The sequence below is a fragment of the Micropterus salmoides genome, unplaced genomic scaffold, assembly GCF_014851395.1.
Source record: "Micropterus salmoides isolate LMB-PRFRI ecotype aquatic unplaced genomic scaffold, ASM1485139v1 Ms_hic_scaffold_16, whole genome shotgun sequence".
In the NCBI taxonomy this organism is placed as follows: domain Eukaryota; kingdom Metazoa; phylum Chordata; class Actinopteri; order Centrarchiformes; family Centrarchidae; genus Micropterus; species Micropterus salmoides.
In genome coordinates, this window is record NW_024040707.1 from 11,570,556 (window position 1) to 11,586,235 (window position 15,680).

The following is a 15,680-nucleotide window of genomic DNA, read 5'->3' on the forward strand; positions in this document are numbered from 1 at the left end:
AACAGAAGTCAATATAAAAACAGCTTAAAATTAACTTTATTTAATGAAACATGTAGGGCACAGTGTGCAATAAAATTAAAGCTCTTTTTAAGACATCCAAATGTATTGCCATTACTTTGACCAGGAGAGACATACTTACTACTACATACTACATATACTAGTATGTCATGTATACTATATTTTAAATACTCCTATGTACTATTACAGCCTTGTAGTCCATTAAATAAAGGCACTTTTCCAAATAATTGATTTATTCCTGATGTTTACATCAAAGTCATTTGAACAGATGTTATCCACATGAAAGCCAAACTGAACATACAGTATGACTGATTTACTTTTCTTTGGGAAGAAACTAAAATACATTTAAAAATTTCCAGCGCGGTCGAACACTTTGTATTTGCAATATATGAATCAGTTCAAATCAGTTAAAATGTGATCAGATTTATATGATCATACACACACACACACACACAGGTAGACATCATTGAAGAGATTTGACGTGACAAGAATAATTGTCACAGGAAAAGCACAGTAGCTGTTGCACATTTTATAGTGCTAAACGAAACATTTCACTACTTTTTACAGCTTGTGTCTGCCTGCTGCAAGCTCTGTTGCAATTTAATATGCTTTGAATTACACAACAAATAAAATGATTACAACATCATGTCAGACCACCCAATGAATGTGGGAATGTTTAAATAGGTAACTTAAAAGAGAGAATGTGAGGGAAAACTAAGGCTGTGTGTGGCTTCCTTAAAGAGAGGTACACTTACAATAAAACTGAAGGCAGTAGCTTCCAGTGAGGTATACAATTCATATTCAACATGTTCTACATCTAATACAGCAATATGACTGTAGACTACAGAATGTGGAGTGTAATAGGAGCTAATGGATGGGTTTTCAGAGTCTCTTTACTGTAGATCTTTACATTATCTCAGGTGGATCGCAGCCTAGATTTTAATGCTATTGTGCAAATGCATTGAGTTCATGTATGTACGTGCACACTTACACTAACACGCACATGACACATGTAGGGTTACACAATGTGGTGCATAATACAGTGCTTAGGAATGTAATGGCTCAAGCTGGTTGCAATTGGTGGTCCTCAGAAGTGGTGATACATCCATGTGGAGAAAAGCCTGGGATAAATGACAAAACAAAAGCTGTGAGATATCTGAGGTGGAGACTACAGGTGTTCCACATGATAGATAAGAGGAGAAGGCTGAAAATACCTCTGTTTGTGCTTTTTTAACTCCGAACGCCGTTGTCGTCTGTGTCTGCTGCACTGAAACCGTTCACAGAGTCCTGCAGAGTGCACAAGGAAGGGAGAGAAGGTAGAAGGCATGGACCAAAACACCAAACCACACGAGGAATGAGGCATTTGTTTAGACTGGCACTGACTGAACTTGAGCTAATATTAAAATCTGAGGTCACCAGCCAGAGTGAAACACTCCCTTTCAGTTTTTCTGTCACTTTCCAGCCTTTGAAGTGCCGTAAATTTAAGGGCACTTTGTAGTCAACAACACAGGCAAAAAAACTGGGAAACTACAAACTACTGACTGTGAAGGGCATTTTTGTTTGTTTAAAAAAACATGAAACTACATTGCGGGCATTTTCAAATTGTTAAAACTCAATTTATTTTACTCTATTTATCTTTTAATGTTTTTATTTTAACTACTTAATTTCCCTATTTTTGTAGGTCTTGGCAAATATTTAATTCTTTATCTATTCCAAAAGCTACATTTTCCTCCCCACTTTTCCAATTTTCCTCACGTTTATATGTTAATAAGACAAACATGTCTATGTAGAGCAGTAATTGGTCCAGGGTTTGTGTGTATGTGTATAAGTCTACATAAACTGTGTGGCTACTAGGTGGCTAACTTTGTTAGCGTTAAAAGGCTTTAGTTACTGTTATACAGTATCACTTCAGCAGTATGCAGTTCAGTATATGTATCCCAAGAACAAATGGTTGAAGGTTAATGAAAAATTATAAGGGTTGTTTTTATTTTTACACAAAAAATTTTATTATTTAACTAGCATTATAATTTATTGATGTATTCAGCTTTATTTATTAATCGTCTCTCTCTCTCACTCTGTCTCTTTTTCATATTTACTTTTTCCTTCCATTTAAAACATCTTTAAACCTCTTTATCTTATACACAGAAATATTTACACCACACACTGTGCTGTACACTGACCTCGCTTTGTAGCTGCTCCGCCCCCTCAGACGCCTCAGAGAACAGCATGCTGGGTAAAGTGGGGGCCTGGGACATGCGGGTCTGTGGAGGGTTGCCCACGCTATATAGACGAGGTCGTTTAATCTGGTCTTGGCTGGACAGCGGAGTGAAGCTGTTTCGTCGGTGGAAAGCTGGTGGCACAGCAGCTGTTGTGACTTTACTCTGGTTAATGAAGACAAGGCGGACTGATTAACACATTTTTTTTTATGTTATAGTAATCAAACCTCTCTGAAATCACTGTGTCCTTATAAGTCAGTATGAGCAGGCAAAGACAGAAAAACAACTACAGAGACAAACAGCAATAAATATATAGGCCATTGTTATGTTGGTCTCCGCAGACAGGATATATCTCACCCCATTTAACAAGAGGTTTCTCAGTAAATGTGTTTATGTGTTAACACCCACTCTGTCTAGGACTCTTGGTGTCAACACTCGGCACAAACCAGCACAAACTCTACAACCAGGGAACAGATACGGAGCAGTCTGATTAGGAAATGAATACAAAAGGCACAGTACTGTATGTGTCATGGGCATTCCTTGACACTGATTGATGAACTGAGTGTGATTGTCAATAATGAACATTTAGTCGTTACATTAAAGGTGCTATATAGTAAGATAATGGCTCAAATGACTATGTGAATGTGAAAAGGGTTACTCGCAGCGATGAACCCACAGATTATCACGTGTCTTTCCAGTTCGCCTAAGATCTTCAGAGCATTTCGGTGTCTTTCAGATCATTGTTTTTGTTTTTAGCATTCGCATCTCAGTTGTTTTGGTTCACTCTGAACACTCTCATCAGGGTTGTTTTCCAGATGCAGGAAGCTATTTTCAGATTAAAAGCTCTGATAAACCCACTGTACGACACCTGCCCAGCACCAAGTCCAAATTACATATTAAAGCTAATTCTGATGAATTTCTTCTGTTTTCTTAATTGTATATTTCTTTTTATTGACATTGAAGGCATCATTTCCCCCCCTGTTCTTTTTCAATGTCTCTTTCAATGAGGATGATGAAATAAATCATTGATTACTTTTGGTGATCACACTTAGTTATCAGGAGTTATCAATATGGATAATGGTTTATAGATACATGTGATGAATTCATGATAATACAGGTGCTATAAATAGCCAAAGCTATGTACAATGGTCGCAAGCGATGATGGCAGCTCTGGTGGAGTGTAAGGGCTTTGACAATACAGCACATACAATCAGTAAAATTGTGCTGCTTTTTGCTGTTCCTTTCTTTGATGGACAGAGAAGATAGAGGTATTGATGCTCAAACGGGTAATTAATAATAATTTGGAAACTTTGCTTGACAAGAGTTAGATGAGAAGATCGAAAATACTTTCCTATCTGTCTTTTGTATGTAGCTAGAGGCATGAGCCGGTTAGCGTAGCTTAACTTAAAGACTGGCTTGTCTGGGTCTGTGTGAAGGCAAAAAATCTGCCTATCAACACCTCAAACACTCTAATTAGCACGTTCTATCTCATTTGTTTAATGTGGCTTTTGCTGGGTGTTATGTGCTGGACTATTTCTTGTGCCCGGCTGCAAAAAATGGTCCCGTACATAACATTAGAAGTGCTGGCTTCCCAAACTGTTTCTTTAAAAGTTGTGTCTCCTCTTTTTATAGCTAACTGTGGCTGGAAATCAGACATTTTATCACAATGATTGAGATTTATGTGAAATACAAACACGACCCTATATACCTGACACTGTTTACATACTGTTATTACTCCTGTTACTGTAAAGTAATTCTGTTGCTGCTAATATTTAAGTATATACTTATACAGATGCGGGTTACAGTACACACTTTATAATGCTCCAGTCATACCATGCTCACTCTGCCTTACAGTAATTGATCAGCTGTATCTTGTCTAATGTCAGTTACTATGTTGTGTTGTATGGTATCTTTTCTATTAAGCTGAATTATTGTGATTTTGTTTTAGCACCTTGGAATGGCATTCCGTTCATTTGTATACTCGGTATGTGGATACATTACAATAAACTAATTTGAACTTAAGTATGCATTTATCTCTCTACACAGATGTCTGTGAAGGTTGCCCTTGACTTTTAACTTCTTTGGATCTCTAGATCACAGAGTAATGCAACTGCGACCAGGACTTTTGAGAGAAGACTAGATATTTGGCTTCTGAAAGCTTAGAGGAGATTGTCCAGTCATGGGTATGGGGGTTCAACTGGTCATTCAGGCAGCATGGATAGATAGACATAAACGTCCGAAAGAGAAAAACTGACAACATGTGTCCGACACAAAATAATAGAAAGGTCAGAAGCTTACTAATCGTCTGTCCTTGTGAGTGTTGACAGCCTCCACCTTCAAGTCAAACACGTCCACTTTACAACCTTGTAGAGGGAGACAGGAAAAAATACTTCAAATCCCAACAAAGGAAAAAGTTAGACTGTGTTGACTTATGAAGAGGGTAGTGACTTACCATAAGCCACAGGGGTGAGTTTAAGGACAGTGTGCAGGGGACATTTCAAGTAGGGCAGATCATCTGTGCCAACAATAATAAGAACAAGTAAGACTTTCTGTGCTGTGGTTATATCCAGTCATGTTTATGTTCCCTCCTAAATTTTTGGGATGGCATATCACTCCGTATGGACAGCTGTAAACTTCTTCCAAGGTACAGTACATGATTGCTGTGTTAAGGTTGCAGTGTCATAGTGGGAAAATGCCACAGCTGCACCCACACTCATCGGTTTAGCTGTGGTTTAGACTATAGACCACTTCCTCTGCTGACTGACAATCCCACCATCTGCCCACGCATCATTACGGGTGTGTTTTTAAGCAGGACTTTCCACTCTAACTAGTCAGTTATGATTTGTGCCCATTTCCACATGTTTATACATATTCTTGTTAGTAATTAGGATCCAGTCAAAATTCATGTCATCAAATGCTATAACATTTGCTTCATTGTTAGCGTGACAAGTTTGCCTCATTATTCGGAAGGCCCCCTTCCCTATCTTTTTTATACAATGGATCAAAGATATCGAGATGCGATCATTCATAAGTTTGATTTCCACAAAAGCACCATATTTTGTGTGACTATTTTGCAGTCTGGTGCTATTGTACATATGCCTGAGTTGGTTAAGACATCCACCTTTTTTTTTCCCCATTTAAAGGTCACAAAAAATGCCTAAATATTGTAGTGCTGCGTGTGATATTCTCCACATAAAAATAGAGCACTTCTACTTGTTTTGTAATCAAATGAGTGGATTGGAAATTGCTACTCACCCACTCAAGCTATGCTTTGCCAATAGTTTTTTTAATTTGTTAACTGGAGTGGAACATTTTATTTTTAGTTAGCTTTTCTGTATCATTAAGGTTATATCAGTCTTTAGGTGGTACTTAACATCTCTCAAGTGTGTCTTCAACAGCCCCCTCAGAAATGTTTAGTTTAGCTGCAATGTGACACTATTTCAGATCTCAGGGGAACAATATGGCCTTGAATTACTTTACTAAGCGCTTGTGTTAAAGACTTTCGAGTATAATTATGATGCAAGGTTTAGATAAATGATAAAACAAACTGATGTTAGCAGTGACTGAACAGTATACTGTGAATGTGTCTTAATAATGTAAGGCTTTATCTTATCTTAAGGTTATGTATCTGTTTGTGCATTTAACCTGCGCTCTTGTCCAAGAAATAGGCGAGTAAGCAGCGCATGACAGCCTGATGACAGATGACCAGCACGTTGCCCTGTCGCTCCAGTTCCATGATAACGGGCTCCAGCCTTTGGACCAGGTCCTGGTAGGACTACAGCGAAAGAATCAAATAATACAGAATTCAGTTTTGTTATTTTTTGATACAGTTTTTATAGAAGATCATTTTCTAATTTATTTTTAAAAACATCATGGCCATATATATAACAGATCCTAATCTGTCAGTTACATAAATCTTCAACACATGTCTGACTCAATCAGTAATACACAAAAAGGACAAACATCACTTTATAGGAAAGAGAAGGCTTTTACCTCTCCTCCAGGGTAGCGGTAGTGGTACTTGTCAAGGTCCCTCATGGCAAACTCCTCTGGGTATTTTTCCTCAATCGTTTTATAGGTCATTTCTTCACACTCTCCCTGAAACATAAAGTAATGAAAACAGTCAAAACTCAAGACAGGCCCTCACTCAAAAACAATGTTGATGGCAGATCACCACTCTGTGTCACTTTTGTGATGTATCTGAGAACATACAGCATCTATTTCATTGAGGATCTTCCACTGCTCGTAAGGGATTCCCAGCTCCTCTGCTGTCTGAATAGTGCGTCTCAGCTGGCTGGTCCAAACTTTAAGGTCTGACAGACGGTGCTCTTCCACAAAATTCTTCAGTGCTGCTGCAAACTGATAAAGTAGAACATACTGTATGAAAAAGACAGAAGTTAAAGCTAGCTAATTAGGCAACATAAGTTTCGTTTTATGGTGGACAGACTGTAACATTACAGAGTTGTTGTTTTCTTTTAGCTTGAAATAATCCCATACTTTGGACATGGGATGGTCCTGCGACACAGTGTATGTATAGTGTATACTACTACTAGTTATATGGATTAAATACAAATAATTTGCGTCGATGCATTTTAGTAATCAAATTAATCGATTTAATCGATGAATTGTTTCAGCCCTACCGACAACAAGTAAAAGTTCTACATTCTAAACTTACTAAGGTAAAAGTTTGCAAGAATTATATGAAAATTTACTTAGTAGTCACTGTGCAGTAAACTGATCCCTGTCAGCGCTTTACTATTATATCTTATGTTTTTGGATTAATATTACTGCTGCATTAATGTATACGTTGCATTTTACTGCTGTGGATGTTAAAGGTTGAGCTAATTGTACAATTTTAACTACTTTATAAACTGTTGGGTAGTTTCATCCACAGCAGTACATCTTATTCTGCAACATCATCATGTTTGCATTATGAGGATGTACTGCATGTTATTTTAGACAAAATGTGTATATCGAGATATAACGAGTTGCCTAAAAATATCGCAATATTATTAATAGGCCATATCGCGCAGCCCTAGTTTATTATGGTTCTGTATTTCTCTGTAAGTAACAGTGTTTACAATGTTACTTATAACATTATTTCTAGGCACTGAAACTCAAACCGTTTCTGATGCTCCAAATATAAATATTAAAATAATTAAATTAATCATTAACATAGACAACTAGTTGACTAATGGCTTGAACAAACGACTACTAGTCTACTAGGAAAATCTTTAGTCAGAGGCATCCCTACAAATAAGTGTATTTTCCAAAATGTCAAACCTATTCCTTTAAGACTTGGAAATGCTGCTATCTTTATAGAGTTAAGAAATATAAAGTGAGATGCTTTGTTAATGCACCTGTTTCCCTCTCTCTGACAGTTCAGAGTCTCCCCCGATGAGTCCCTCCACATTGTGATGGCTCTCTCCGTGCCGACAGAGGTAGATGGAGTGGGAGTGTACGTGGATGTTCATGAGGTAGTACACTATTTTACTTTGTATGTAGTCCTGCACCTTGTTGACCAAGAAACGACGGCCAACATTGATAACCTGGATGAAGGAAACGTTCCTGTGTGTCAGTGCCAAAAGAGGAAAACAGAAAGTCATCAAGGCTCAAGGATATGGGAAGAGACATCTTGTACTTTTGCTGTAGTCTAAATATCCTGATATTTTGTCTATCAGACACTTCAGAACATTCTGTCAACAGCTCAAGGTTCAACAAGATCAACAACTATTTCACCTCTACAAACAAAGATATAAAATGAAATATTCTTAGGTTACTTATTTAAATAAATGGATAATGCAGTGTGGAATTTGCAAACATGATCAGTTAATTAATAAGAAATCAAACAAATTACAGAAAGCAGAGTTTAACTTCTAAGTTATAACCTCTGAATCAGTGGTTTTTCTGGAACCACATTACCTAAATTTCAGGTTTGCTTTCTGTCCCCAGAGTCAAAACTAAGCATGAAGAAGCAGCGTTCGGTTTTTATACATCATACATCTGGAACAAACTCAACAACTCTCAGTTCTTTTGAATCAAGAATTCTCTGTTTGCCACTGCCTTGTATTGAATCAATAAATAATAACAACAACAACAACAACAACAATAATAACAATATTCATTTCTTACAATGCACTTTAACTTTTCTTTTATTTCATACCTATCTTATTCTGTTTTTGTTTCTATTTAGCTTCTTTTTATTTTCTATTCTCTTGGCTCTTAATTGTATTTCAATATCCTTTTGAAATGTGTCCTTTTGCACTTTGGCTTGATGCTTTTGATGTCTACACTTTAAATTGCCTTGCTGCTGAAATGTGCTATATAAAGAAACTTCCTTATTTTTGGATTCATGGTATATAATTTCCACAAAACCAAACCCATTAAATAGCAGACAATAACCATCACTATTATAAATGAGCTCCATCTGCTGGATAGTTTCTGCAGGTGCATGTTCTTACAAACAATTCCCGGCACACTTGAAGGCCTAAATGACTTTTGCTTTGATTACATTAGTGTTGAGAGTTGTTAAACAAAGTCAAGGCAAAAAGTAAAGAAATAATACTGGTAGCATCTTTAACAGAAATGACCTCTTACTTGTCGTGTTCGTCCGGATCTAAAGGTTGGTACGTCACTTTATAACACTCTATTCTCTTCAGAAAATCCTCCATGACCCTTTCTCTGTTCCTCTCAGGGTAATCTGGGCTGGACACCTTCACATCCTTTATGAAAGAGACATTTGGTAAAGATTATTCACCATCACGTCTAACAATAAAAGGACACAAGTATCAGCGTAAAGTGGAGCACAAATGCACCATTTACCAGGATGTTTGTAGCGATGACATCTGGATCGTCACATATTGATTCAACAAAAAACACCTGAAAAAAGACACGAATCATTAGAAATCCATAATGTATGTGAAAATATACTGTCTGTGCTAAAATGATTAAACCAACAATGCATCTATAACCTTGTATGCATTATTCTGTGCAAAATTAAGGATGAGCTCCCTCCTCTCTCTGGTGGTGTTGGTGGCATCAAAAACCTGACAGACAACATAGGATATTCAGACCAAATTACAATTATTACAGCAAATACAGATGGACAGGTTTTTTTTGTTCCCTTACAGCGATCTGGCCTCCCTCCTCATTCAGATAGGCCTTGACATCTTCCAGTGCCACCAAGGCACACTGTCTGTGGAAACATAATGAGAAAACTGTTCAGGAAATCAAAGAAGTTAGCTTTTAAATGCATCTTCAAGACTTAACACGCTGTAATAACTATAACCCCATTTGTTAAACAAACAAAATGCTGTCAAAAGAGACCTGGAAAGACTACATGAAAAGTAACCAGGTGTTTTTACTCATGACGGACACCTTCACATCTCCTCCTTTTGCCCCTCAAGCAACTGTGTCCTCTAAATAGGACTGTAATGAATTCCTTCACTTCTTTGTAAATAAGATCAGCGATGTCAGGGCAAACATCTCACCATCACTTTCTCAGAACAATGCATATGACCTGTCTCCCGCTCATTCTTGGTCCTATTTTAAACCTGTGACATTACATGACATCACCTCTGCTACATACATTGAAACCCTCATCTTGTCTAATGGATGCTCTCCCTACTGTGCTATTTGTACAAGTGTTTGATTCTATTGGCTCCTGTATTATAGAGAAGTTTAATACTTCACTTTTAACTGGTGTCGTTCCTAGTTTTTTAAAACATGCTGTTGTTAAGCCTGTACTTACAAAGCCCAGTTAGGATCCATTACAACCCAGGAGCTACAGGCCAATATCCAAACTTCCATTCATGTCAAAAATTCTAGAAAAAGTTGTAGCAGAGCAACTCACCCTTTTCCTGGAGAATCACAAGCTGTTTGACAAATTCCAGTCTGGTTTCCGTAAAATGCATTCCACAGAAACTGCATTACTTAAAGTTTCTAGTGACATTCTGATGTCAGCTGACTCTAAGGAATATACCGTTTTGGTCCTCTTGGACCTTTCATCTGCTTTTGATACTGTTGATCATAATATTATGATAATAGATCTGGTTTGGATGTCTGGATTAATTTTAAAATGGCTTTCATCCTACCATTCTGGTAGAAGTTTTAGTGTTTATGTGAATCAGATCATGTCTAAAACTGCAGGGTTGTACCTCAGGGTTCTGTCTTGGAACCCATCCTGTTCCTTTTGTATATATTTCCTCTAGGACAGATAGTTAGTCAATTCATTGACATATTTGACCATCTGTATGCGGATGACATTCAACTGTAATGCTCGTTTAGGGAAATGGAGTTCCATAAATTGTCTTCTTTAATTACTGTAACTGCTTGACCAGTATCAACCAGTGGTTATGTGACAACTTCCTGCTTCTGAACTCAGAGAAAACAGAAACACTAATTATCACCCCTGAAAGTAGCATCCCTCAGATAAAGCAGCATATTGGTGACTTACTATCCAGCCGAGCCTCAGGAGCTTAGGTGTTGTTTTTGATTCAGCGATGTCCTTGGAGTACCACTCTAAACAATTAGTCAGAAAATGTTTCTTCCAACTAAGGAATATTTCCAAATTAAGAACACTGGTGTCAAAGTCTGAGTTGGAGAAGATCATTCATGCTTTTATTTCCTCTCGTTCAGTCTTTTTACTTGTTTGAGCAAGAAGAGCTTTACCGCCTCCAGGCTGTTCAGAACTCTGCTGCAAGGCTTTCAACTCACATTAACAAAAGAGCGTGCATCAAATCCGTTTTAGCATCACTTCACTGGTTACCAGTCCAGAACAGAATTCAATTTAAAATCCTGGTCCCTACTTTTAGAGCCGTGCACGGCCAAGTTCCTCCCTACATCTCTGAGTTGATACAGCTTCATACTCCAACCCATAGTCTGTAGTCAGAGGTTGTTAGTGGTTCCCCACACTCATTTTAAAACCAGAGGGGATCGATCACTCCAAGCAGTGGCACCTAGGCTGTGGAATGCTTGGCCTCCCTTTCTATGTTGTGTGAATTCTGTCGATTCTTTTAAAAAGCAACTGAAGACTCTGCTATTCAAGCAGGCTTTTAGTTAGACGAGGGGTTTTTATGGTTTTTGTTCTATATTTTCCATTTGTATTTAAATTTTCTTATGCATTGTATTTTACTTTGTTGTATTGTATTACATTTTATTGTGAAGCACTTTGTGATTTTTATCTGTGAAAGGTGCTAAACAAATAAACTTTACTTACTTACTCTTACTCTTAGCGGTGGATCACTCGGCTTGTGCGTCGATTAAGAACGCAGCTAGCTGCGAGAACTAATGTGAATTGCAGGACACATTGATTTTCAGTAAACACTATTTACACAGTGAGAAATGAGTAGGTAATTGAGTGAAAAGATAAAGAGAGTAAGATTGAACAGAGTGAAGGAAGTGGTCTTAAATCTCACGCCTGAGTGATTTGCAGGATCCTCTGCCCACCTGTAAACGTGCTAGTCGGTCCAAAGTATAACTGGATCAAAGTGGCCTGAAGACAGACATGTCCTGCTTTCTCTGTAGTGTCCGAGGGTTTTTGGGGTTTCCAGCTGATAAGTTGGGTTAGCAGCGCATAGCCTCACACGTAACCAAATTCAGTGGACACAAATATTGCTATGGACCCGAGTACAGACTAGCTGGAGAGAATAGATACTTCTCTGTTTATTCTCTTTTCAAAGATAAAAAATAATTGTAACTCAATTATTTATATAACCCCTCAGCCTGTTTTTATTTTCTATTTAACTATTTTAACCCTGATTGTACACTGCACTGAAACTTTTACTATCCTGTTTTACCCTGTTTTTTTTAAATCCTGTTTTTATTTTCTATTTCACCCTTTTCAATAATGTGTTTCTTTTTCAATTTCCCTGTGTTGCTTAAACATTTTATGCTTGGTGACTGTGAGGCGACAGTGCTAACCACTGCACCACCGCACCACCCTGTTGTTGAAATGTGCTATACAAATAAACTTGCCTTGCCTGGCCTTGCCTTACTTACTTACTTACTTACACCTCATAACACATGCAAAAATGATGAATGTAGGAAAAGGAGTTAATCTACTGCACCAAAGGAGAATATAAAGAGGAACTCACTTTCTAATTTCCATTGCTTCTTTATTGTCATGTCTGAAGAAGTCATAGGACTTGTATGACTTCACTGCTTCTCTCCTATAAACTCCAAGGTTAAATACTGCAAGGGAACCAAGAAGGGCAGTCAGAAAAAGAAAGATAATGAAAAGGAGGATTACTGTATGTCAGGGGAGGGGTCTGCCAAACCAGTTCTCCCAGTTCTGCATTCAATTTATATGACAACAGAAGTGTGTATAGTTCATATAGGTGGTTGGCATAAATATAACGTCATTGCCATTACAGTCTTCATAAAGGAACTATGTATCATGGTGGATTAAAGCTATCTCTTAAAATAACAAAATGCTTTCATTTAACAATCTCTCTGATATTTCACAGGGCTCACAGAGGCAATTCAATTTCTTAACCTGTTTCATATTGGCTGTGTTTCCTGTGGAGAGATCAAAGTTCATGGCACGCATAAAACTCTTGAGTCTGTACTGACCCTTAGTTGGTACTCCAATCCAGTTGAGGTAGCGTGTCAGCTTCTTGGACATGTAGGTTTTCCCCCTGGCGGGCAACCCAATCATCACTATCACAGTTGGAGAATTGGTCATGTAGGAAGCCCAAGCTGCACACACATACACACATAAACACAACCAGAGATTTTAGGTACTAAACACGGGATGACATTTTATGACCTACATCCCCCTTCACAAGTTTTATAATTACATTATTGTCCTATTTGTAATAACAGGGTTGTATGTGAATATGGTGAATACCATATTATCATTACTATGTTGTTACGGCTGCTTACGTTCTTCGAATCGGATTCTAAAGTTTCATTTTGCACACCCTTTTGTTGTATAATGATAAATACAACATTTCTGTCACACCATCGCCATCTCTCGATGGCTTGTTAATGTTTAGAATCCAAGTTTAGTGATCCAGTGTAACTATGTTGGCTGGGACATGAAATGGAAAATATTAAAACTGATTTTTTTGCTAAAAACAAATACCTAGCGAGACCAAACTTGACTCAAATAGTTTTGTGTTCAAGACTTATTTTGATTGGAATCATGTTGGAACCATCTCCCGTTCCTGATTAAAGCTTCCTCAATGAATGTCTGAATGTGAAGTTAAAGCGAAGGCGAGCTCAGAGGCCTCTTTACTGGCTGACTCTGAATATTGACCTTGCTCATTACAGTATTACTATGCTTTAAAGGCGCTGTGGTACCTGCCTTTACAAACATACATACTAAAAAAACAGAAGGTGCATTAAAATTGACATTGACATTAACAATCAGTGCCTGCAGAAACCTTATCGCCTTTCTTTACTCATGGCCAACAGAGTAAGAAATGTGATTTACAGCAATATTTTACTGCATTATATTATATAATGACATAGTCAGGATGCAGTTCAATGTTGAATACAGAGCAGGTTGGAGCCTCAGATAATGAATCAACATTTAAGATAAGATATTCCTTTATTTATCCCCCCTAGGGGAAATAAATGTCACCTTCAGGGCGCACACACACAGGGAAAATAAACCACTCACAGCACTTCTTCTCGTTGGTCCTGAGGTCCATCTTTTTGGCCTCTGCTGTGCCAGCTGAGGCAGCTGCAGGTCTCTGCCTTCTGGCAGCCATGACCGGTCTGATCTCTGTCCTGCTGTCCTGTCCTGGCTGGTCTGGGGACGAGGTCAAAATTTCTCTGTGGAGGACAGGTGCGATCACTATACTGTATGTACAATACAGCGAAATGCCAACAGATGTTCAGAACCAATGTAAGGTGATACTACTATTATAATACATCTTAGGATGCTAAAGACATCCAGCAAATACAGAAATCCATGGAGGACACTGGTGGTGCGGGGTGGAGTCCATTACCACAGACAGACTATCTTATAAAGCTTGAACCATTAGTCAATTATTCAACGAGTTGATCTACAGAAAACACAAGTCCATCCCTTCCAGTTATGATTTTATGTTTTATATCAAAACATTTCAAATGTGAGTAACTGCTTACTCATTTGCTTTAGGGCTGCAAATATTATTTTCATTTGATTATTTTGCAGCTTAATTTATTAACTATTTGGTACAAGTTTCGGTTACCTAGCTAGTTAAAACTGTAATGTAACATTTAAGTTCAACGTCTCTGCAATTGTTACATTGAAATCAAACCACTACATCTGCTTCATTAATAATCCGAGCAGAAGTGGTATCATTTTGCTACATTAACTTCCGAACAGTCTTGGCCTGCAAAGTTCAACACTTCCGCCTTTACTACAAGTGTCGTTAAAAGAGACAAAGAAACGTTGAATCAAAGTGGGGATGAAAACCCAAATGTATAAACTTACCGCAAATCGGCAGGTGCCTGTGTATATTCAGTTTTTGTTGTCTTTTTAACGATGCTTCACCATAGCTGGAGGTAATTCTTTTTTCCCTAGGATAGTGAAGGCATTACCCGCCCTACTCTACCTCTGATTGGCTTACTCTAATATCCTTACCATAACCCTAGCCAATCTAACTCCTCTCGCCTAAACCTAAGCAACCCAAACAACGAAGGCGACGAGTACTAGCCAATCAGAGGCAGAGCAGGGCGGGTCATGACGTCACTATCCTGCCCGCCGGAGACGACTCCTTCATCTGGGGCGAGTTCAATCTCAAAACGTTTTGCACCGGTTTGCAACGTTTTCTGATTGAACGGCATGTTTCCTTGCAACGTTGTGCAACGTTGTGCAACGGGCTTCGAGGTATGTTTTCTCCCGTTTGGTGGGCGTGTCCTAGGTGTTACCCAATCAGCAGCCACAAGTTAGTAACTACAACGGTGTTTGAAAGGTAAGAAAATTCAGTGCGTACACAGCAGGGTGTTCAAGGCACCACCGTTTTTGTTAAAAAAACGTTTTGCTACGTTTTGTCGGCGCTGAACTCGCCCCTGAGTTGTTGTTTTTCCCCCCCTCTCTCCTTTATTTAGGACACAACAAACAAAACCGGCATCATATCACATCTTATATATCTTTACATCCTTTACATCCTTTACATCAGGTTCAGCAAATAACAAAGCTGACATCAAATTATAAGGAATAATACAATAAATAAATAAAATAAATAAAATAACGGTAGGGCTACCTCAAATTGAGGTAAATCTGCTTAATAATGAAACCAATTTTAGGGTTTTCTTGTTTTTACAAGTTTCAGTGACTTATTCAAACATTTTATCTCATTCTTCCTGTAGTTCAAGCAGGGTTTAATCTGTATAAGGATTTCCCCAATAGCATTACAACGTTAAGAACAAAATCCAAATCCTTGTTTCCCACAAACAAACCAAATTTAACTAACTCTGTCAATGCTGAAGACACCATCCCCTTGGAAATAT

At 38.0% G+C, this 15,680-nt stretch overlaps 1 protein-coding gene across 1 annotated transcript; it reads right to left on the bottom strand.

The window, feature by feature from the left end:
- Positions 1-14: 14 nt before the first annotated feature.
- Positions 15-14,817, bottom strand: LOC119906031 (6-phosphofructo-2-kinase/fructose-2,6-bisphosphatase 2-like). Its single transcript, XM_038723505.1, has 17 exons — positions 14,662-14,817; positions 13,861-14,015; positions 12,807-12,932; positions 12,329-12,425; positions 9,363-9,429; positions 9,206-9,280; positions 9,057-9,113; positions 8,832-8,956; positions 7,595-7,802; positions 6,447-6,593; positions 6,228-6,332; positions 5,880-6,009; positions 4,687-4,749; positions 4,533-4,597; positions 2,199-2,399; positions 1,233-1,305; positions 15-1,139 (listed from the first exon to the last, which is right to left on the bottom strand). The coding sequence occupies exons 2-16, from the start codon at positions 13,949-13,951 to the stop codon at positions 1,249-1,251; spliced, it is 1,614 nt and encodes a 537-aa protein (XP_038579433.1). The 5' UTR covers positions 13,952-14,015; positions 14,662-14,817; the 3' UTR covers positions 15-1,139; positions 1,233-1,248.
- Positions 14,818-15,680: the final 863 nt, after the last annotated feature.

Excerpts from the sequence above, each read along its gene's own strand:
- LOC119906031 (XM_038723505.1), bottom strand. The coding sequence starts at position 13,951 with ATGGCTGCCAGAAGGCAGAGACCTGCAGCTGCCTCAGCTGGCACAGCA. Across the intron at positions 9,114-9,205 it reads CACAGAATAATGCATACAAG|GTGTTTTTTGTTGAATCAAT; the intron begins GTTATAGATGCA and ends GTCTTTTTTCAG. Across the intron at positions 2,400-4,532 it reads CTCACAAGGACAGACGATTA|AGTAAAGTCACAACAGCTGC; the intron begins GTAAGCTTCTGA and ends TTCATTAACCAG.